At 42.6% G+C, this 22,389-nt stretch overlaps 1 protein-coding gene across 1 annotated transcript in view; it reads right to left on the bottom strand.

Annotated features, from left to right (window-relative positions):
• Positions 1-1,532: 1,532 nt before the first annotated feature.
• LOC124803427 overlaps positions 1,533-22,389 on the bottom strand; it is a 250,963-nt gene continuing 230,106 nt past the window's right edge. Inside the window, exons 4-5 of the mRNA XM_047264610.1 lie at positions 14,605-14,727; positions 1,533-3,419 (exon numbers count right to left, since the gene is read on the bottom strand). Coding sequence (XP_047120566.1) covers positions 3,226-3,419; positions 14,605-14,727 — 317 coding nt within the window. The 3' untranslated portion in view covers positions 1,533-3,225. The remainder of the gene's footprint in view (positions 3,420-14,604; positions 14,728-22,389) is intronic.

Genomic DNA, 22,389 nt, shown 5'->3' with positions numbered 1-22,389 from the left:
ATAGGCTACAATCCGACATTTATCGAAGTCGCAAACATGATGGTACGCATTTCTCCTCCTCACACGAGGCATCACAACAACGTTTCACCAGGCAACGCCGGTCAACTGCTGTTTGTGTATGAGAAATCGGTTGGAAACTTTCCTCATGTCAGGACATTGTAGGTGTCGCCACCGGCGCCAGCCCTGTGTGAATGCTCTGAAAAGCTAATCATTTGCATATCACAGCATCTTCTTCCTGTTGATTAAATTTCGCGTCTGTAGCACGTCATCTTCGTGGTGTAGCAATTTTAATGGCCAGTTGTTTAAATCACTGCCTCTCCTGGTAACGAATTGGAGATGATGTATTCGTTAACTGTTGTACAATCATAATTTTTTGGGCATAGAATCGCCGTTGAACAGAACCGCGAACCATTTTGTTCATTTACTTCTGTGGCGTTGAATATGGTGGTAATAAAACTATCGTAAAGACAATAACAGCGGTTATAAATTTTGATGGTACTGAGGTTAGTAGAAGTGTAATTGTCCTTTTGTAAACGCTGTTAATTAACGAAGAATTAAGTTATAAAAGTAAATATGTGGATTAATGGTACTGAGGTTATCAGAAATGTAACGTAACATTAAAAACCCTGTGAAGTAATGACTAGTTAAAAGTTAAATAAAGTAACCGTGCTTACCTGTGATGATGAACGTTGATATAATTCAGTTCATTTGCGCAGTACACAACGCTTTTTTAAATAAAGTAAACAACACCAACTGCTGTAGTGTATAATGGTAAAATTAGATTGTCGATTGATGGATCCTTCTAAATTCACTACATCCACGTTTGTGACCGAAATCGCGTCATAGACTACACTTGCATAAAGAATCGAAACAACAGCAATAGCTGTCACGCATGTTAGCTAAATAGACTATCAACAGATGGCATCTTCTACACTGGCTTTATAAAAAGTCTTCAAAATAAAGTTTTTTTAACGAAAACAATAACGTTAAGCTAATTGTGTACATTTCGTCATAAGTGGTGAACGAAATCTTGGAAATGACGTTTCAGTCATTAATTGCGATTAAGAAATACGCGAGATATGGCGTACCGCCAAGAAAAACAATTGAGAAGTGATATATATGATATGATTACGAGCGCTAGTAAAGCAAACACATCTAAATACGTTAGGGAGACTTATTGCCTCGTACGTAATTAACAGAATTGTAAACGGGGCACTTATTGAAACTTATAAGTTCCCAACAACTTCCTTTTCCTTTGAGCATGTTACCGTCATTCTTAAACACTGTCCTATGTTTCCTTTACTTTCACGGGCAGCGTGGACGGCGCAGTCGGTGAAGGTCGATATTTTTGAACATATACTGACAATATGTGTAAATTCAGTGCCAAAACAACTGAATATACCATAATACAGCATGCACAAGCTTCTAATCTTCAAAAGAATGAACTCGGATGAAATGTATCAATCCAGTCAATAGTCATTTTTTATGCGAAAGAATGAGAAATATCCAGTTTTGTGAAACCATATACAATTTTATTTATACTTGATTGGTGTCATGTCTTACAAACACTGTACACAGCAAATATAATAGTGGAGCTCATTCTTCACTTCAGTGTGCAGAATAGTCAAATTACTATACAGCAACTTAAAAGTAAGCCACAGCAAGTTAACAGTAAGTTAATAGCATGGTCAATGTGCGATACAATCTATTTGCGTAAATAAGCAATATTTTTATTTAATTTCCCATTCACGTAATTTATTGGCGAAGAATGGGCACTTAGTAAAGATGAATGATGGGATGGAAACGCAAGCAGAAATTTTTATGGAATTTATCACGGTTAGCATTTGACCATTTCCAGACAATAAGGGGCAAAAGTACAAGGAATCTACGGAAAGAAGTGTCACGATGTATTCTATAAATAGCTGAAACAGGTGCGTAAGTTTCAAAAATCAACCATTTTCTGCAAAAAAAATTGTCGGACACGGGATCTCACTGATAAAATCAGTGGAAAATGCTGGCATTTTGAGCATCACTCCAAATCATGAGAGGCACTACATTTTCAACATGAGAGACACTACATGTTCAAGATCACAAATGCACATTTGACTGTATGACCGTGTTAAAAGGGATTTTATTGACAAGTGATGTAGTAGTTTTCTTTGTAGAGGCCAATACCACCCTGTGTACTTCGATTACTGAATTTGTTAACGCGAATCCATAGAGGGACAAAATTAGGGTTCAACGTAATGTCACGATGCCTAGGGGATTGGAGTACAAACTCTGACTGTACAAGGATCAAGAATGTGGCAGGAAATCGGCCAAGGTTTTCTCTTTTATTCCTGGAGAGAACTATCTCGGCATTTGACTTGGGTGATTCAGGGAGACCAAAGACCATCTTAACTGAGATGGACAGAAACTTAATTTGAACGACATTTACCTGGAATACGAAACCGAAGTCCCTCATTCGCAGCGTAGCCTCACTCGATACATTCTACATTATGTATTCCAGTCGTATACTATTTACGTGTAAAACGACAGATACTGTCTTCTCACACTAGGGCTGAGTCTTGGGCAACATAGTGCACCAGAAAAAGGGAGCGGTGATTTGAGATTGACAGATAACGCTTGAAGAGTTTCGTTTTCGAGGTGATGCTTTATTATGGGTAGAGTATTCTGTTCGATTAATGTCTTGAAATGTCCTTAATAGGAAGTGCCCTTAGAACATCTAAAGTGTTCCTGAAGCATATCTCGATGTATAATTTAAGCGTGAATAATGCTCCGAATACCATAAATGGGTTTAATATGTACTAACTACAGTGCTTAGATGAAAAACTCAGCGACTGAGCGCGATATGAGACATGATGAGATTAAGCCTAGGTGGGAGAGGGGTGGGAACGGTGCAGAGAGATGATAGTCGATTGACAATAACAGTCTACAATGTATTAAGGTGAGATACGTTTTTCACTTGGAAGTGTCCACAATCTGGCAACTACAATTCCATTAAAGTGACTTCGTGATTGACGACAGACGGAAAGGATGGTGGCAACGGTGATATCAGATGAAACCTGTGGCAAAACAGCGTTCGTCCACTTGACTGCCGTGACGTATTGTACGTTGTACTGGTTTTCTACTCTCTGAATATTCCAAAGTATGAATCTTCGAGTTCGCTTCGTCCTGCTGATGCTGATGAAGTTGTCGCGGTGAGTCGGTGAGCGGTTGAGGCAGCTAGATGCAGGTTCCACCGGCGCACTCCAGGCCCGACTGGCAGGGACATACGGCCCAGTAGACGTCCGTGAACAGAGTAGCCGCTTCGAATGGGCCGGCAGACAGCGTGAAGTTCTGCGGTTTCGAGTGTGGCCGGCAGGCGTCACCACTGGCGCGCAGAGGGTGACAAGAGGGCGTGCCGTATCTGACGCCGGCTGTAACAAGAAGGAATAGTCAAGATAGCAGTTCGGATTCACAGCTGCGCCGTCCGCAGCAGGGGAAGAACATGTTTATATTAATTAAAAGGTTGTATAGGGAAAGTATGGCCGGCGGCCGCCGCTTTGGATACATCGCGCTGCTGCCCATACGTCGTCCGCTACGGTATACAGCATTTAGCTATTTCTAGTACAGAAGCGAGCTGAGTTGCCTTATATGCTGCTAAGGTAGAGATCAGCTTGGAGCTGAACGTCTCGAATCCTCAACAACAACAAAAGTACGCATAACCTGTCGAAAAATATCTGCCTCACAAGGGCCGTTTCTATCATTAGGCAACACTATTAGGCTGCCACCTAGGGCACCAAAATTTTAGGGACGGCAAAGGGCTAAAAAAATTGATTTCAAACTAAACAGCGAAAAAATGGAGCAAATGAGGGTGAGAAAATTAAAAAAGACAAAAAACTAAAACCCTGGAACTTGTTTAGAAGCATGCAGAACAGCTACTTAACTCTAGCAACACCAATGTATTTTCCACAATGCGTAATACCAAGGGCGGGGGAGTATACCTTACGCCGACCACAAAAAATAAAATTAAATTAAAAAATACAAATATCGTTATTATCGTTAGGTTTTTAACAAAATTTTTAAATGAACACTGATGTATAAATATGGTCCAGAATCTGAAAATATCTTTCAGGACATTCTTAACAATACCAAAGCATTTTCTGTAATGAGTGCACAGAGAGGAATGGTGCTTTATGACAACTGCAAACGATTTAAAAAAAATACAAATATCGTTAATTGTCGTTGAGTTTAATGCAGATTAAACCTTTAAAGCTATATTGATTTGTAAGAAGAATCCTGAACTTGAAAGTATGAATGTGACATTTGTTGCGAAAAGTTATGTTCAAAAAATTTGTGTGAAATCTTACGGGACTTAACTGTTAAGGTCATCAGTCCCTAAGCTTACACACTACTTAACCTAAATTATCCTAAGGACAAACACACCCATGCCCGAGGGAGGACTCGAACCTCCGCCGGGACCAGCCGCACAGTCCATGACTGCAAGCGCCCAAAACCGCTCGGCTAATCCCGCCGGGCGCGAAAAGTTACATTCACTACTATGACTTAATTTTTTGGGTTACGTTTTACTGAAAAATTTAAAAAATTAAGAAATCGTTAAAACAATATATATATTCTTTTTCAAAATTTTAAAATATAAATTAACGACTAGATTACAACATGGGTATAAAGTAATGCCCCCCTCCCCCTCGCTTGATACTTTTTCTGCATGTCTCCCATCAGCACAGCACAAATTCTAGGAAAAATTAATTCGCACCAGAAATTAGTTCCACACCATTATTAGTCCATTTTCTTGCAATTAAATAAAATAAGTTATTGCAAAATTTGGTTGAACTTGTATATAAATTCGCATCAGTTCAGATTACACTGAGGTAATTAAACTAGGAAACGAAACTCTGAAAGTGGTAAAGAGTTTTCTACTTGGGCTGCAAAAATGAATGACTGTCGCAGAAGTAAAGAGGAGTAAAATAAAGAATGGCTTTTTTAGAAAAGAGAAATCTGTTAACATCTAGTATAAATTTAAGTTGCACGGCTGTCGGTAGCTTTACAATATCGGAAGTAAGTGCATCTTTGACAACACCGTAACAGGTGTTTTAGTTGTCAGGCTGCAGCACTTAGAATATGTTACGATGGAGTACTACTTCTGTTTTATGTATGTGACATAAAAGAATGTGATGAGGGCGATGTATAATACATGACATAGCAAATGTGCTTGATAATGTCTCACGGCTGAAATTAGCTAGTAGCTCGACTTTAATAAAGCACAATACAGCATACAACGGGCAATGTTTTTTTATTAATTCAGTCAGCGGCAGGCAGAATTACAATTTAACGAGGACTGTGTACTACAGTTAAACTTACAAGTCAGTATTTTTCACATTAACAAATCGCCGTCAGACGTGTAAGGATAACAAACCCACGTTGCTCAACGGTCTGGTGCAAGTGAATCAGACGGGTGACGACGGCGATTTGCATGTCGCTAACCGACCGTTGTAATGCTGCTAGGGAAATGAGACGTACAGTTTGCAGTTGAATGCAAACCGCGTGTCATTTTTGGCGAATCTTCACATCACTGTAAGGTGAAGGCCAGGTTAAAGCCAGACGGAAATATGCAGGATTCCCACACCCCTGAGTAGCCAGGCGCGGGCTTTCCTGTAAGACCACGAGGCCCGACTTTGCTATTGCTGAAAGAAGCTATGACCGACAGAAAAAAGTTAATTACAGCTATCTTTAGATCAAAAACTAATCCTGAACCTCGATCTACTAACCACTCAAAAAGAAGTTTGCAGCAGGCTACTAAACTGCAAAATACAGAAATTGCACATCACGAGACTCTTCAGCTAATTTGTCTCATTTTCAACTTTGGACGGTATCACACGGCATCATGTACAATCTAAAATATTGGAATCCTGACCAGCTACAACATCACAGGGGTCAGCACTTCTGCGGACGGCCAGCTATGCGACTAACAATAGCAGAGTACATTGCTGCCAAAAATAATTATTCAAATCCAGTGATTGAAGTAGGGTAACTTGAGCGGAAGGGAAATTTCCGACCCCCCCCCTCCCCCCCCCCCCCCCGTCTCTCCCTCCTGCTGAAATCACACTGTTGCTTAACACATTCCATTTCGAATCAGCTCGTGATTTCCTTTCACAGACATCTGCATCTGCCACCTACCCATTTTAGTGCCCTACAATCCTTTCCCTTCTTCTCCTTCTCTTTCTTCTATGTCTACTTCTCCTTCTCCCTCATTCTTCTTATTTTATTTTGCGCTTCCTCAATGTATTTTTGCCAATTACATTGATGCCCAGCACAAAAAAGACGCCCTAGTTGCCGCAACCTTCAGTAGAATCGGCGAAAGAAGGGCCCTGGCAGATGGCACTGCTGTTGCCAGCTTTCAACCGCGAAGTGTGAATATCTGCATTTCGTGGTCAAAGTTCCTTGACATATTTCTTATGAACCAGCTCTAACTTTTATAAGAGATACAATAAAATTACCACAGTGCACCCCCAAAGATTTTACGAAATGTCGCTTATAAAAGATTTTAGCTGAGTACCTGTGGTTGCCTGAGTATCTTATTATTCCATTCTTCCGTTAATCCATCTGATCTCCCCCCCCCCTGTCCTCCCCCCTCCCCCAATCTCTATCCATCACCTCCCTCCGTTCTCCCTGTCCATCTGCTCCTCACCTTCACTCTGTTGATAATCTCCGGTCCCCCTCTAAGTCCACTCCTCTTTTCCCATTATCTGCTCTCATCTTCTAAGTTAATCTCCTCCTCCTCCCTGCTTCCTTTGTCCATATCCTCCCCCTTCTCTCTCTCTTTGTCACTCTGACCATCATCTCCCCCCCTCTCTCTTACCATCCCCTTCTCCTGCCCTCTCTCCGTCCGTAGCATTCTCTTCCCTTTCCCTGTCCAGTTCCTCCTCCCGTCTCTCTGTCCACCTGTTCCTCCCCCTAACTATGTCGCATCTACTCCTTCACCCTCTCTGCCCATCTCCTCCTGTCCACCTTCTTTCTCCATCACCAAGTTAGCACACCCATCACAACAACAGGCTGGTGATTCTTACTTCCACAGTATTCCCTTCGAGATAATAACTACACTATTGGCCATTAAAATTGCTACACCAAGAAGAAATGCTGATGATGAATGGGTATTCATTGGACAAATATATTATACTAGAACTGACATGTGATTGCATTTTCACGAAATTTGGGTGCACAGATCCTGAGAAATCAGTACCCAGACCAACCACCTCTGGCCGTAATAACGGCCTTGATACGTCTGGGCATTGCGTCAAACAGAGTTTGGATGGCATGTACAGGTACAGCTGCCCATGCAGCTTCGACACGATACCACATGTAACAACCACGAGATAAATTTTTGGCTACAGTGCGACGAGAGGAAATTATGTCTCTAACAGATATAAACATTATGTATTCGACGTATGAGAAAACAGTGAAAACTTATAAATATTAATTATTTATATAATATTCTATGATGCAATTAGACATATCGATGTGTATCATACAAAGATAATGATAATTGTAAATTCCTTTTATGATCTGAGTTTGTCTTCCTTTGTTTTTACCTTTTGTTGGTTGGCTTATGTAGATTGCGGATGCATATCAAACTGAGGTCTGTTAAGAAATTGTAATTATTTGTTAATTATTACTTGAAAATAGAGTTCGTTTTTACTATAAATATGAGTGAATAATTATTTGTAACTTAGTAAGCATTATCTGTGTTAATTATTTCTTTCCGTTGCAACGAGCGCAGCCATTGATGATAGCGATTTGTATCGCGTTTTTGTCTGTGTCTTCCTTAGAAACAAATCAAATGTTTGCTTGATGAGGTCTAAATAGTGCACAATATGGAAATATAGTTTATAGAGTTAAATAATCATTTCAAATATTTACTTATTTGGTCTAACAATAGAAAGTCTCTATCAATTGTCTGCCGCCATCTTCACAATTATCTCAGCGGCATATTCAAATTACGCAACTCTGCATAAATGCCGAACGTAATACCAATGTGTAAAAATAACTGTGCACCGGTGGTCCCGAACTCATTTGAATGAAAATAATTCGAATCAGATTGGTTCTTTAAAAACAGTGCTCATAGCACGATCGTTATAACAAACTTTTCTAGCTGATGTATGGAGCCGAAATTAATTACGCACGAGTTGCGAATAATATTGTTTCAGGTAACATACGTCAGTGTTGTGCACGGCTGATATTCTGTAGTTTTAATGATCATTTTGCTGAAGATAACTGTTTCCATCATATTCCATAGTTGTATAGAATCTGTTGTATGAACTGTGATTTAGTGACACTTACACAACTTACAGACAACACTTTAACACGACGTTAACTTGGAGTTCTTTAGAAGTTTGATCAAATATTCAGCCGGGAGAAAAATTATTTAGTAATTACTCAATGTAATAAAACAAGATTATCATTTCCATTTACAAATTAGTTAAATACCAAACCACTGAATAACCCAGCGAACGCCACACACAGTTCATCAAGAGTAGTGACTGGCGTATTGTGACGAGCCAGTTGCTCGGCCACCATTGACCAGACGTTTTCAATTGGTGAGAGATCTGGAGAATGTACTGGCCAGGGCAGCGGTCAAATATTTTCTGTATCCACAAAGGCCAGTACAGGACCTGCAACATGCGGTCGTGCACTATCCTGCTGAAATGTAGGGTTTCGCAGGGATCGAATGAAGGGTAGAGCCACGGGTCGTAACACATCGGAAATGTGACGTCCACTGTGCAAAGTGCCGTCAATGCGAACAAGAGGTGACCGAGACGTGTAACCAATGGCACCCCATACCATCACGCCGGCAATACGCCAGTATGGCGATGACGAATACATGCTTCCAATGTGCGTTCACCGCGATGTTGCCAAACACGGATGCGACCGTCATAATGCTGTAAACAGAACCTAGATTCATCCGAAAAAATGACGTTTTGCCATTCGTGCACGCAGGTTCGTCGTTGAGTAGACCATCGCAGGCGCTGCTGTCTGTGATGCAGAGTCAAGGGTAACCGCAGCCATGGTCTCCGACCTGACAGTCCATGCCGCTGCAAACGTCTTCGAACTGTTCGTGCAAATGGTTGTTGTCTTGCAAACGTCCCCATCTGTTGACTCAGGGATCGAGACGTGGCTGCACGATCCGTTACAGCCATGGGGATAAGATGCCTGTCATCTCGACTGCTGGTGATACGAGGCCGTTGGGATCCAGCACGGCGTTCCTTATTACCCTCCTGAACCCACCGATTCCATATTCTGCTAACAGTCATTGTATCTCGACCAACGCGAGCAGCAATGTCGCGATACGATAAACCGCAATCGCGATAGGCTAGAATCCGACTTTTATCAAAGTCGGCAACGTGATGGTACGTATTTCTCCTCCTTACACGAGGCATCACAACAACGTTTCACCAGGCAACGCCGGTCAACTGCTGTTTGTGTACGAGAAATCGGTTGGAAACTTTCCTCATGTCAGCACATTGTAGGTTACGCCACCGGCGCCAATTTTGTGTGAATGCTCTGAAAAGCTAATCATTTGCGTATCACAGCATCTTCTTCCCGTCGGTTAAATTTCGCGCGTGTAGCACGTCATCTTCGTGGTGAACAATGTTAATGGCCAGTCGTGTAACATGTGTACCAGGTTTGATTGAAATCCATCCAAGGTTTTAGAAGTAGCTTTTTACTTGCATCTTTGTCAGAGTATGCACTTATCACATATATTTTTTACATTTAATACATATTTCTACGCGTATTTTAGCCGTATCTGTAGCGAATTTCGCCCTGCAGTTTCGTATTCACGCAGCTAAATCTTTATGACGTCATGTCTCCTGAACATTTTATCGTGCAATGTTATAATTTTACAGGTACATTTGCCTCTGTCTGTGAAATGTTCTGCGAATACTATTAATAGCAAAGAAGTAATAAATTAAAACGTTATGCCTGATGGGGCAGTTTTTGTGGCTCAGCAGCAACAACATAGTAAGAGACGAACTATTTTCCTTTGTCATTTTGTGGAGGTTGTCAGCCAGGAAAAGCTTAGTAATGGTTTAAAATTGTGTGTAAAGTCTGTCGCAAGTCGCTTAGAGCTCTCATTCTCAAAAATTGCCTGAGTAAAGAGTGGGTATTCGCACGTAGTGGGCTAGTCTTCTGTTTCACCCCCCACCGCTTCCCCTGTTATAGGCAGATGGTTATTACCCCCACAGCAATTCTTTTCAGGCAGTAAGTGATACGTGACCAAGTTTGGTTGAATGGTTCAGTGGTTTACGAGGAGATGTGGAATAGCATACATACATTTTTATAGAATGAAAATTTCACTCTACAGCGGAGTGTGCGCTGATGTGAAACTTCCTGGCAGATTAAAACTGTGTGCCGGACCGAGACTCGAACTTGGGACCTTTGCCTTTCGCGGGCAAGTGCTCTACCGACCGAGCTACCCAAGCACGACTCACGCCCTGTCCTCACAGCTTTAATTTCTTCTGTGATATTGCAGAAAGGCTTGGCAGGAGTGTAGCTACTCTACATGACTGCTGGCAGTGGTGGTCATGAGAATGTGCGGCTACAAGAAGACCGGGCTCCAGAAGGCCACGTGGCACTACCGAGATGGAAGAACACGGGTTCGGCGTACGGCTCTGGCGTGTCATCTGCAATAGCAATCTGAGCAGCGGCTGGCACCAGATTGGCACAACGAACTGTTGCAAATCGGTTACTTGACAGAAAACTCCGAACCAGCCACGCTGTGGCGTGCGTACACTGACCCCAGTCCCTGCAATTTGCGCCTTCAGCGGTGTCAAGCAAGAGCTAATTGAAGGGCAAGGTGGAGACATGTGGTGTCTTCTGATGAAAGCTTTTTATGAATCGGTGCAAGTGTTTGGCGTGTGTTGGCCGGTTGAGGGACTGCAACCAACCTGCCTCGTGCTAAGCTCACTGGACCTACACCTAGAGTTACGGTCTGGGGTGTGATTTTGTATGAGAGCAGGTGGCTATCCCACGCACCCTGTGCGCACATCTGAACGTCAGTCTGGTGATTAGACCTGGCGTGCTGCCATTCAGGGGACGTTTTCCAACAGGATAACGTATGCCCATAGACCGCTGTTGTAACCGAAGATTCTCTGCATTGCCTTGGTCTGCTCGACCACCTGATATGTCTCCAATACAGAGCATATGCGATGTCATCGGGCGACTCCCGTGTCATCCACAAACAGCATTAACAGTCCCTCTACTGACCGACCAAGTGAGACAGGCATGGAACCCCATTCCATAAACCGAAATCCAGTACCTGTTCAACACAATCCATGCACATTTTCATGCTAGCATTCGACATTCTGGAGGTTATACCGGTTAAAATTGTACCAGCATTTCACATTTTTATAATCTGTGTGGCTGTATATATGCAGATAGAAGCGACGAATGAAAATTTGTACCAGGACGAGGATTCGAACCGGAATCTCCCGCGCACAAGGTAGATCTGCTAATCACTACACCACCCTAGCACAGTGCCTTTGTACAACTGCACAGGCTACTGTAGCACACCTCCGTCCTCCATCCAAATTCCTATTCATGCCTCAGACCATTTGGTATTCCCTTTAAACTCAAACAGCATTGCAGAGGCTCTCCAGCAATATTGGAACAGCTCCTCAACATCGAATGAAATGGGAGATCCTGCCTGAAACCCAGGCACAGATACCTTAAGCAAAGGAAACTATATGGTTCCAGAGACCTTTCCGTGTCTCAAATATCTACGATGTATACAGGGTGGTCCGTTGATAGTGACCGGGCCAAATATCTCACGAAATAAGCGTCAAACGAAAAAACTACAAAGAACGAAACTTGTCTAGCTTGAAGGGGGAAACAGGTGGCGCTATGGTTGGTCCGCTAGATGGTGCTTCCATAGGTCAAACGGATATCAACTGCGTTTTTTAAAAATAGGAACCCCCATTTTTTATTACATATTCGTGTAGTACGTAAAGAAATATGAATATTTTAGTTTTACCGAGCGAGGTGGCGCAGTGGTTAGACACTGGACTCGCATTCGGGAGGACGACGATTCAATCCTGCGTCCGGCCATCCTGATTTAGGTTTTCCGTGATTTCCCTAAATCGCTCCAGGCAAATGCCGGGATGGTTCCTTTCAAAGGGCACGGCCGACTTCCTTCCCCGTCCTTCCCTAATCCAATGAGATCGATGACCTCGCTGTCTGGTCTCCTTCCCCAAAACCAGCCAACCAACCATATTTTAGTTGGACTACTTTTTCGCTTTGTGATAGATGGCGCTGTAATAGTCACAAACATATGGCTCACAATTTTAGACGAACAGTTGGTAACAGGTAGGTTTTTCAAATTAAGATACAGAACGTAGGTACGTTTGAACATTTTATTTCGGTTGTTCCAATGTGATGCATGTTCCTTTCTGAACTTATCATTTCTGAGAACGCATGCTGTTACAGCATGATTACCTGTAAATACCACATTAATGCAATAAATGCTCAATATGATGTCCGTCAACTTCAATGGATTTGGCAATACGTGTAACGACATTCCTCTCAACAGCGAGTAGTTCGCCTAATGTTCGCACATGCACTGACAATGCGCTTACGCATGTTGTCAGGCGTTGTCGGTGGACCACGATAGCAAATATCCTTCAACTTTCCCCACAGAAAGAAATCAGGGGACGTCAGATTCAGTGAACGTGCGGGCCATGGTATGGTGCTTCGACGACTAATCCACCTGTCATGAAATATGCTCTTCAATACCGCTTCAACCGCACGCGAGCTATGTGGCGGATCCATCATGTTGGAAGTACATCGCAATTCTGTCATGCAGTGCAACGTCTTGTAGTAACATCGGTAGAACTTTACGTAGGACATCAGTATACATTGCACCATTTAGATTTCCATCGATAAAATGGCGGCCAATTATCCTTCCTCCCATAATGCCACACCATACATTAACCCCCCAAGGTCGCTGATGTTTCACTTATCGCATCTATCGTGGATTTTCCGTTGCCCAATAGTGCATATTACGCCGGTTTACGTTACCGCTGTTAGTGAATGACGCTTCGTCGCTAAATAGAACGCGTGCAAAAAATCTGTCGTCGTCCCGTAATTTCTCTTGTGGCCAGTGGCAGAACTGTACACGACGTTCAGAGTCGTCGCCATGCAATTACTGGTGCATAGAAATGTGGTACGTGTGCAATCTATGTTGATGTAGCATTCTCAGTACCGGCGTTTTTGAGATTCCCGATTCTCGCGCAATTTGTCTGCTACTGATGTGCGGATTAGCCGCGACAGCAGCTAAAATACCTACTTGGACATCATCATTTGTTGCAGGTCGTGATTGACGTTTCAAATGTGGCTAACACTTCCTGTTTCCTTAAATAACGTAACTATCCGGCGAACGGTCCGGACACTTGGAAGATGTCGTCCAGGATGCCTAGCAGCATACATAGCACACGCCCGTTGGGCATTTTGATCTCAATAGCCATACATCCACACGATATCGACCTTTTCCGCAATTGGTAAACGGTCCATTTTAACACGGGTAATGTATCACGAAGCAAATACCGTCCACATTGGCGGAATGTTACGTGATACCACGTACTTATACGTCTGTGACTATTACAGTGCCATCTTTCACAAAGCGAAAAAAGTGGTCCAACTAAAACATTCATATTTCTTTACGTACTACACGAATATGTAATAAAAAATGGGGGTTCCTATTTTAAAAAAACGCAGTTGATATCTGTTTGACCTATGGCAGCGCTATTTAGCGGACCAACCATAGCGCCATCTGGTTTCCCTCTTCAAGGTAGACGAGTTTCCTTCTTTGTAGTTTCTTCGTTTGATGCTTATTTCGTGAGAAATTTGGCGCGGTCACTATCAATGGACCACCCTGTATATGGAGACCAAAGTGATGAATTAAAATTTGTATGAAGGTCTGGATACGAAGGCAGGTCTCCTGCTCATTAGATGCACTAACCACTACACCACCCTGGTGCAGTGACTTCGTACAACTGCATGGACTAGCGTAGCATGCCTCCTTCCTCAATCCAAATATTGTGCAAAGCCACTGTGCAAGGGTGGCATAGTGGTTGACACACCTGCCTACTGAGCAGGACACTCGGTTTCGAATGCCGACCTCATACAAATTTTCCTTCGTAACTTCAGTCTGCATAGATGTCTGAGACTTGAAAAGGTCTCTGGAACCATATAGGTTCATTTGAATATGTGGGGATTTGGAAATATATTTTACAGCATAATACAGGCCCAACCGATGTAGGGAAGACAATAGTCTTTTGCAGAGCTGTGACTACACTGAGGCGCTGTCACAGAGAAGTAAAAAAAGTTACATCATCTGATTGGTTGCGGTATATGTGTGAATCATCTCCGATGATCCCGCTGCATTGATCTTCTTTCGCCGACTCTACCATAGCTATGCCACCGTTCAGTTCCTAACATGAATTACAGACAGTTTTGTGCCGAAAAATGGAACAAAGACGCTGCTCGCTGTTCCGGTAGCTGCGAAACGTGAGCGAGGTTGTACCAGGAAGGGTCGTCTGGAGTACTTACTGATGATGCAGCACTCGCCATCGGGACATGGCTCGCCCTTGCCGCAGGGCTCGTACTGTGCTTGCGCCCTCAGCACGATGGTAACAGCAAAGATGGCGACTACAGCGGTCCTCATGGTGGCACCTGCAACAACACCAGCGGACACATTCTTCAAGAGTTATGCACTTGCAATTGTTAGTTTCCCACTTAGACAATGAATGGACATCATTTAATTCCAATATGATGGACGTAAAGGAATTATGGGCAAAGTTTAAACTGATTATAAATCGCGACATGGACAAGTATGTACTGAATTGAATTGAATTGAATGAAGTTTTATTGTCGTTTAGCTATTACAGCAATTGACAAAGTCAAGTTACATATATACAAGTTATACAGCGTATATACATGAAGATCAATATGTCACTGTTGGTTTTCCATAAAATACAGCATTTAAAATCAAATAATATGAAAACATTGCATCGTAAATTACTCAGTTAAAGAAATTAAGCTGTACTCTCCAAACCGGTACCACTATGATATTTTACAGTCATAAAATTCCTGAAGTGAGTAGCAAGGATTCGTAGCTAACCAACTGAATAATTTGTCTTCAAATAAATCTAATGGAGCTTCTACCCATTCTAGTGGCAGTTTGTTAAACATCTTCATACCCACCACTTCGTAGCTGTTCAGTGACTTTGATAATCTGTAGTAAGGTATGTCAAGATGGCCACTATTTCTGGTTCCATGAGAGTGTGCATCTCTTCTACGCTGGTATTCTGATAAGTTGCTCTTTATATGCAGTAGGGCAGTGTAAATATACAAGTTTATAACAGTTACAATTTTTAAGTTGATAAACAGTGGTTTGCAGTGGGCCAGTTTATCACTGTTTGTGATAATTCGAATTACTTTCTTCTGAAGCACCAAAATGTCCTGTAGGTGTCAGCTATTGCCCCATATTAAAAGCCCATAAGATATATTGCTTTGAAAAAAAAAACCAAAGTAGGCCGATCTTACATAGGCCGCAGGTACATGGTTTTTTAAAATCCTTAACAAATACACCACTCTAGACAGACTTGCACTAATGTATTTAATATGTGGCTCCCAAGTCAATTTACTATCTATAACAATACCTAAGAACTTAACACACTATCCATGAAGTCTGCTACTGGCAGATCTCTTAAACTAAATAGAATCTTTTGAGTTTTACTCTCCTTAAGCAGCAACCCATTAGCTCGAAACCAGACTGATGCTTGTGAAATTGTCTCATTTGTGACAGTTTGGAGCATATCCATGTCTGAGCGGATACTAAAAAAAGTGGTATCATCTGCATAGAGAATGGAGGGAGTATTTATGTAAGATGGTAGATAGTTTGTCATTAGGATAAATAGCAGAGGTCCTAATACTGAGCCTTGTGGCACACTGTGCTTAACTTCAGCTAGCTGTGATCTCTGTTAACCAATACAAACAATTTGTTTACGGTTGCTGAGGAAAGGTTCGAAGATGTTGTCAACTTCACTGTTTGTGATTCCATAATACACTAGTTTGCTGAGGAGTGAAATGTGCTCCACACAATCGAAGGCTTTGTTAAGATCACAAAAGGTAGCTTGAGCAAAATTTTTTCCTTCATAAGCATTAAGCACTTTTTTAATCAGGGAGTCAATGGCATGGACTGTGGATTTGCCCTTCCTAAAGCCAAATTGTACCGCAGTAATAATGTTATTACATGTCAGATAATCAACGACTGGGAGTTGATGATGGATTCCAAAACTTTAGATAAAATAGGTGTCAGAGATATTGGGCGATAGCTAGATGGGCAATTTTTGCTTCCTTTCTTGTAAATGGGCACTAGCCTGGATAATTTTAATATATGAGTAAATGGATTAAGGACAGAAAAGACCTACCGTGGTTTAAAACACTGGTGTCCCAAATTAAAGCAATAAACCTCTATTTCCCCGTCCTCTGTTTAATTCACGATATAATGGTACAAACTGTCATCAGATGTCCGTACGAATGTGTCCTGCACGGAAGATGGCACTCCGGTCAACGGACAACCACTCCAGCCGTGGCGTCATGGCACCTCTCAAATGGCATACTGTTTGCCGCGTAGTCCCATATCCACAATCACCGCGTACACAGCCACAAACGGTGCACCTTGGCACAGAAGACGCCTACCAGCCTCCCTGTGGTGGAGAGTCGTAGGAAGAATGGAAGCAGGACAGTCGCAAACTGATGTGGCCCGACGGCTTAACGTGAATCATTCTGTTACTTCTCGGACGTGGCGTTTACAGAGACCGAAACTCTATCCCGAATACCAGGCCAGGTCCCACCATTTCTGACATCAGAGAGAGAGGACCAGTTTTGGCTGTAAGGGCACGACAGCACCGCCTAGGTACTGCACTGCAACTGGCATCTGACCTCATAGCATCCAATGGACGTGTTATTTCGAGGCAAACGGTGTACATAAGGCTTTGACAGAGTGGTGTTTACTGTAGGAGATCCGATGTTTGTGTACCTCCGACGCGTCTTCACTGAGGAGAACGGCTAGAGCGGAGTCGTCAACATGCCATCTGGACGGTCGAACACTGGGTCAATGGTCTTGTTACAGATGAGTCCCGAATTTGTCTGGAGAATGATTCTCGACGGATTCGCATCTGGAGTGAACGTGCAACACGATTTCGGCATCCAGACATTGTGGAAACAGACCGATATCGAGGAGGATCCCTAATGATGCGAGCAGGGATTATATTGGCCAGTCGAACACCTCTTCACAAAATTGTATGGGGGAATCAGCAAGGTTTTACTGGTGACGAAACCTTGGGACCTCACGAGTGGTTGTTGCGAGGAGCTGTGCGCCCAGACTTCGTACTGATGGACGATAATGCTCGATCTCTTAGAGCACACGTGGTTAATGTTTCCTTGGAAACTGAAGATATTGCACGCACGGTGTGACCTGCCCGCTCTCCCGATTTGAATGCCATAGAGCATGTCTGGGATGCACTATGGAGACGCGTCGCATCACACCTGCATCCACCAACCACTCTCCATGACTTGCCAGTAGGTCTGTAGGACTAACGGGCGTTATTGTCGCAACATCAGACATGATTTACAGAGTTCCCAGTCGATATCAGGCCTGCATTGTTGCCAGAGTTGGTCATACCCCATACTGAGCACACTAACAACTTGTCAGAATGTGTGTGCAAATTCGACAAGTTGGAAAAAACAACGAACATGATTGTCTACCTCTATGCATGTTTACGTTCTGTATTGTTTACATTGTTTCTACTTTACTATCACCTGTTCATACTGTTTTGTGGCAAAATAAACGTAACCTTGCAAAATTTCCGTTTGTTTCTCTAATTTTGGACACCAGTGGATAATAATTATTATTATTATTGTTATTATTATTAGAGTCATCAGTCTTAGGTGATGCTGGCCGCCACAAATTCCTCCCCTGTGCCAACCTCTTCATCTCAGAGTACATCTTGCAACCTACATCCTCATTTATTTGCTGGATGTAGTCCAGTCTCTTACTTCCTCTACAGTTTTTAGCCTCTGCAGCTCCCTGTAGTACCATGAAAGTTATTCCCTCATCTTTTAACAAACGTCACATCATCCTGTCCCTTCTTCTTGTCAGTGTTTTCCATATATTCCCCTCCTAGCTGATCTCCGGAGAACTTCCTCATCCCTTACCTTATCAGTCCATCTAATTCTAAACATTCGTTTGTAGCACCACATCTCAAATGCTTCGATTCTCTTCTGTTCCGGTTTCTCCACAGTCCATGTTTCACTACCAATTGTTCATTCTGAGAAATTTCTTCCTCAAATAGAGGCTTTGTCTGATACTAGTAGATTTCTCTTGGCCCGTTTTAATAAAAAAAAATCGGAAAATACTGAGGAAGCACAGACTGTTGCACTCTCGTTTCAACAACGAACACACTAATGTCGACAGGCAAAAGTTAGTAGAAATTCGTGCGTTTGTAAGAAGATGGATGCCTGAAGCATGCCAGCACTTCTACTGTTATATCTTAACGAGAGATATTGCCGATAATCTGAGAAAATTCTGGTCATCCGTAAAACCGCTAAGCTGTTGGAAGGCTTCTATCCAGTCACTCATCGACCAGTCTTGGATGGCAGCAGAGGACAGCAAAAGACAAGCTGATGTTTTAAATTCCACGTATAAGAAATGGTTCACGAAGAAGGTCCATACAAACATGCCATCGCTTGTTGCACAGGCTCTCCATGGAGGCATCACTGGCGTAGAGAAACAGCTGAGAAAGTTGAAAACAAATAAGTCACCAGGTCTGGATGGAGAAGGCTGCCAGCTCGGCATTGGTCCATTACTTAGCTTGCATTAATGGCGAATCTCTCTGCCAGTCCAAAGTCCTAAGGGACTGGAAAAAAGAGCAGGTGGCTCCTGTACATAAGAAGGGTAAAAGAATGGAGCCGCAAAATTACAGACCGATATCCTTAACATCAGTTTGCTGCAGAGTTCTTGAACACATTCTGAGTTTGAATATAAAAATTTTCCGTGAGACAGAAATGCTTTTGCCCATAAATCAGCACGGATTTATAAAGCATGACTCGTGCGAAACTCAGCTTGCCCTCTTCTCGTGCGATATCCCGCAAACCATGAAGATCAACAGGAAGATTCTATATTCTATATTTCCAGAAAGCGTTTAACGCGGTACCCCATGCCAGACTATTAATGAGGAGGGTCTTAGCATACGAATTTGGTTCCAAGATATGTGAGTGACTAAGACTTCTTAACTAACACAACTCAATACGTTTTCCTCGACGGTGAGTATTCATCAGAAACAAGGGTACCGTCAGTAATGTCCCAGGGAAGTGTGACAGGACCGTTATCATTTTCTGTATACGTAACTTATCTGTCAGACAGGATGAGTAGAAATCTACCACTGCTTGCTGATGATGCTGTGGTGAACAGGAGGTATCGTCGTTGAGTGACTATAGGAGGATACATGACGACTTAGACAAAAATTTCTACTTGCTGTGATGAGTGGCAGCTTGGTCTAAACATAGAAAAAATGTAAATTAATGCAGATGAGTAGGAAAAATGATCCCGTAATGTTAGAATACAGCGTTAGTAGTGTGCAGCTTGACACAGTCTCATCGATTAAATATCTAGGCGTAACGCTGCAGAGCAATAGCAACACGAAGGAAGGATCGAAACAATTCAAAGGCGTGCTGCTACATTTGTTACTGGTAGGTTCGATCAGCATGCCAGCATTACAGAGATGCCACATGACCTAAAATGAGAATCCCTGGAGAAAAGGAGAGTGATACTGTTGACAAAATTTTATCGAACTCGCATTTGAGCTGACTGCAGAACGATTCTGCTGCCATCAACGTACATTTCGCTGAAGAACCATGAAAATAAGAGAAATTAGGGGTCGCGCCATTTGCAAGTGGAATAGTTGTGATGAAAGGTACCCTCCGCCATGAACCGTGCGGTGCCTTGCAATGAATTGGTGCACAAATTCGTAGCGTTTTTCCATATGCTTAATATGCACAATCGATACACGTAATAGAGACTTCAGTCATCAATAATTATTCTCATTCACTATTTACAACTGTCTGTCAACGCTGGGTAACTTGGTCACATAATCCAGATACCGATTGCTCCAGTATGCCGATAACGACTCATTTGAACGTTTGTACGTGAGGTGCACATGGGGACTGATGATGGCATATTGAATTGCCGAAACTGGTTGTGTAACTAAAATAAAATAACTTCTCTAACTGCGTTACTGTTTGGCGATTTTACTTGTTAAATATTGACCAGCCGCTGTCCCACATCCATAATGGATCACCACCAAGTTTCTAGACATGTAGTTGCGGAGGCGACGTTAAAATGTTGCTATCACACTGGCTGTGATCTTTTCAATTTGCTAGGTGTTGTGGGAAACAAAGTGCAATCGCATTTGTATAGCACGAATTATACGTAAAAAGTGTAATTCAAACACACGTATAGTTAGTAGCTGCAGGAGTTCTTTTGTCGGGATTACGTTTTCGCCTTTCTCTTAGTTTAACTCTTGTTTTTAAACACCCATTTGAGAAAGATGTTGCCTGCACTAAATTTACAACAAACTTAGTGAGACTGCAGTTTATTCACTTGTATATATGGTGCCTGTTCTTTCTGACATCGGGAATCGGCGAAACGCCGCGAGTAATGAGAATAATGGGCAGAGGCATTACGTCAGTAGCGTGTGGATAATTTGAGAATTTGCGCCTGACGGAAGGGATTCGTTTCCCCGTCCGGCACAAATTTTCAACTTTCCCTATTCATGTAAATCAATACCCACTAGCAACTACATGTCATAATTCCTTTGTATCTTTATTCACATGTAGCTCAGATTTCATACAAAGGGGTAATGTTTCAGGGTAGTAAAAACCGGGGTCATATTCTTTTATGAATTCAAAGGTTAAAGTAGTACATGATCCTTTCATGCACATCTACCAGTCCACTTTCTGATCTTTTGCCATGTACATTTTTTAAAGTTATTCGCGGAGGAGAATGTGTTTCTGTCGGTCCCTTACACGGTACAATATACTGCACAATATGTTGAAAGAGCGTCAATATTTTTAAACCTTTACAATCTTCTTTAACATATTGGTAAACAGTCGATACCGTTCTTAGTTGGTCAGTACTATCGCACATTACTTATTACCGTGCAATAAATATTCAGTGCTGTGAAGGGTCCTTAAGGATCACACCTTCTGCCATATTTACAGATCTTATTTTAAGACACAAAGGAATTACCGACACTGGCTGCGAGCAGGTATTAATTGAAATCAATGGGGAAAGTTGGAAATTTGTGCCTGCCCGGGATTCGAGCCCTGGTCTCCTTTTAAGTAAGCAGATGCACTGAGCACTGAGCTAACTGGACACAACGGTCATTGCAAATGCACTGTCTATCCCAGCACGCCTCCCGTCAGATTCAAATTCCCAACTTATCCACACGATGCTAATGTAGTCCCCATAAGCCCATTATCCTCATTACCGGCGGCATGTCGCCGATTCCCGTAAGACTTCGAGCCTGTCGGCCTTCTGCACTGAAGAGATCATTGGTCGTCTCGCCCTATAGATATCAGATGGTCATGTGGAAACCGAGTAACCATCATTATGACTTCATAGAGGGTGCAAAAGTTGATGTCGGCTATGCTCAATCTACTTTCCTCCTTACGCTAATAGATGTACAGCTGCCATTCACGCCCGATATCCACATGATCAGCTGGTATCATAGAACAGCCCGAAGATGATGTAATGAGACACCGAAATTGATGCAAATAAAATAATAGCTATAAATGGAGCTGGAGGAGTAATGAGCGCTACATAAAGATGAAGCTGATTATGTCTTTCGTTGAAATATTGTCCGTAAAAATGAAATCGTCAGCTGTAAGCCTTAAAACTTTATTTACACTACTGGCCATTAAAATTGCTACACCACGAAGACAACAACCATCTGCACGAACAGTTCGACGACGTTTGCAGCAGCATGGACTATCAGCTCAGAGACCATGGCAGCGGTTACCACTGACGCTGCATCACAGACAGCAGCGCCTGCGATGGTGTACTCAACGACGAACCTGGGTGCGCGAATGTCAAAACGTCATTTTTTCGGATGAATCCAGATTCTGTTTACAGCATCATGATGGTCGCATCCGTGTTTGGCGACATCGCGCTGTACGCACATTGGAAGCGTGCATTCGTCATCGCCATACTGGCGTATCATCCGGCGTGATGGTATGGGGTGGCATTTGTTACACGTCTCGGTCACCTCT

Source organism: Schistocerca piceifrons, chromosome 6 (genome assembly GCF_021461385.2).
Source record: "Schistocerca piceifrons isolate TAMUIC-IGC-003096 chromosome 6, iqSchPice1.1, whole genome shotgun sequence".
NCBI lineage: Eukaryota > Metazoa > Arthropoda > Insecta > Orthoptera > Acrididae > Schistocerca > Schistocerca piceifrons.
Note: the sequence above shows the minus strand (reverse complement) of the source record. Positions and strands in the feature narration are given on the sequence as shown.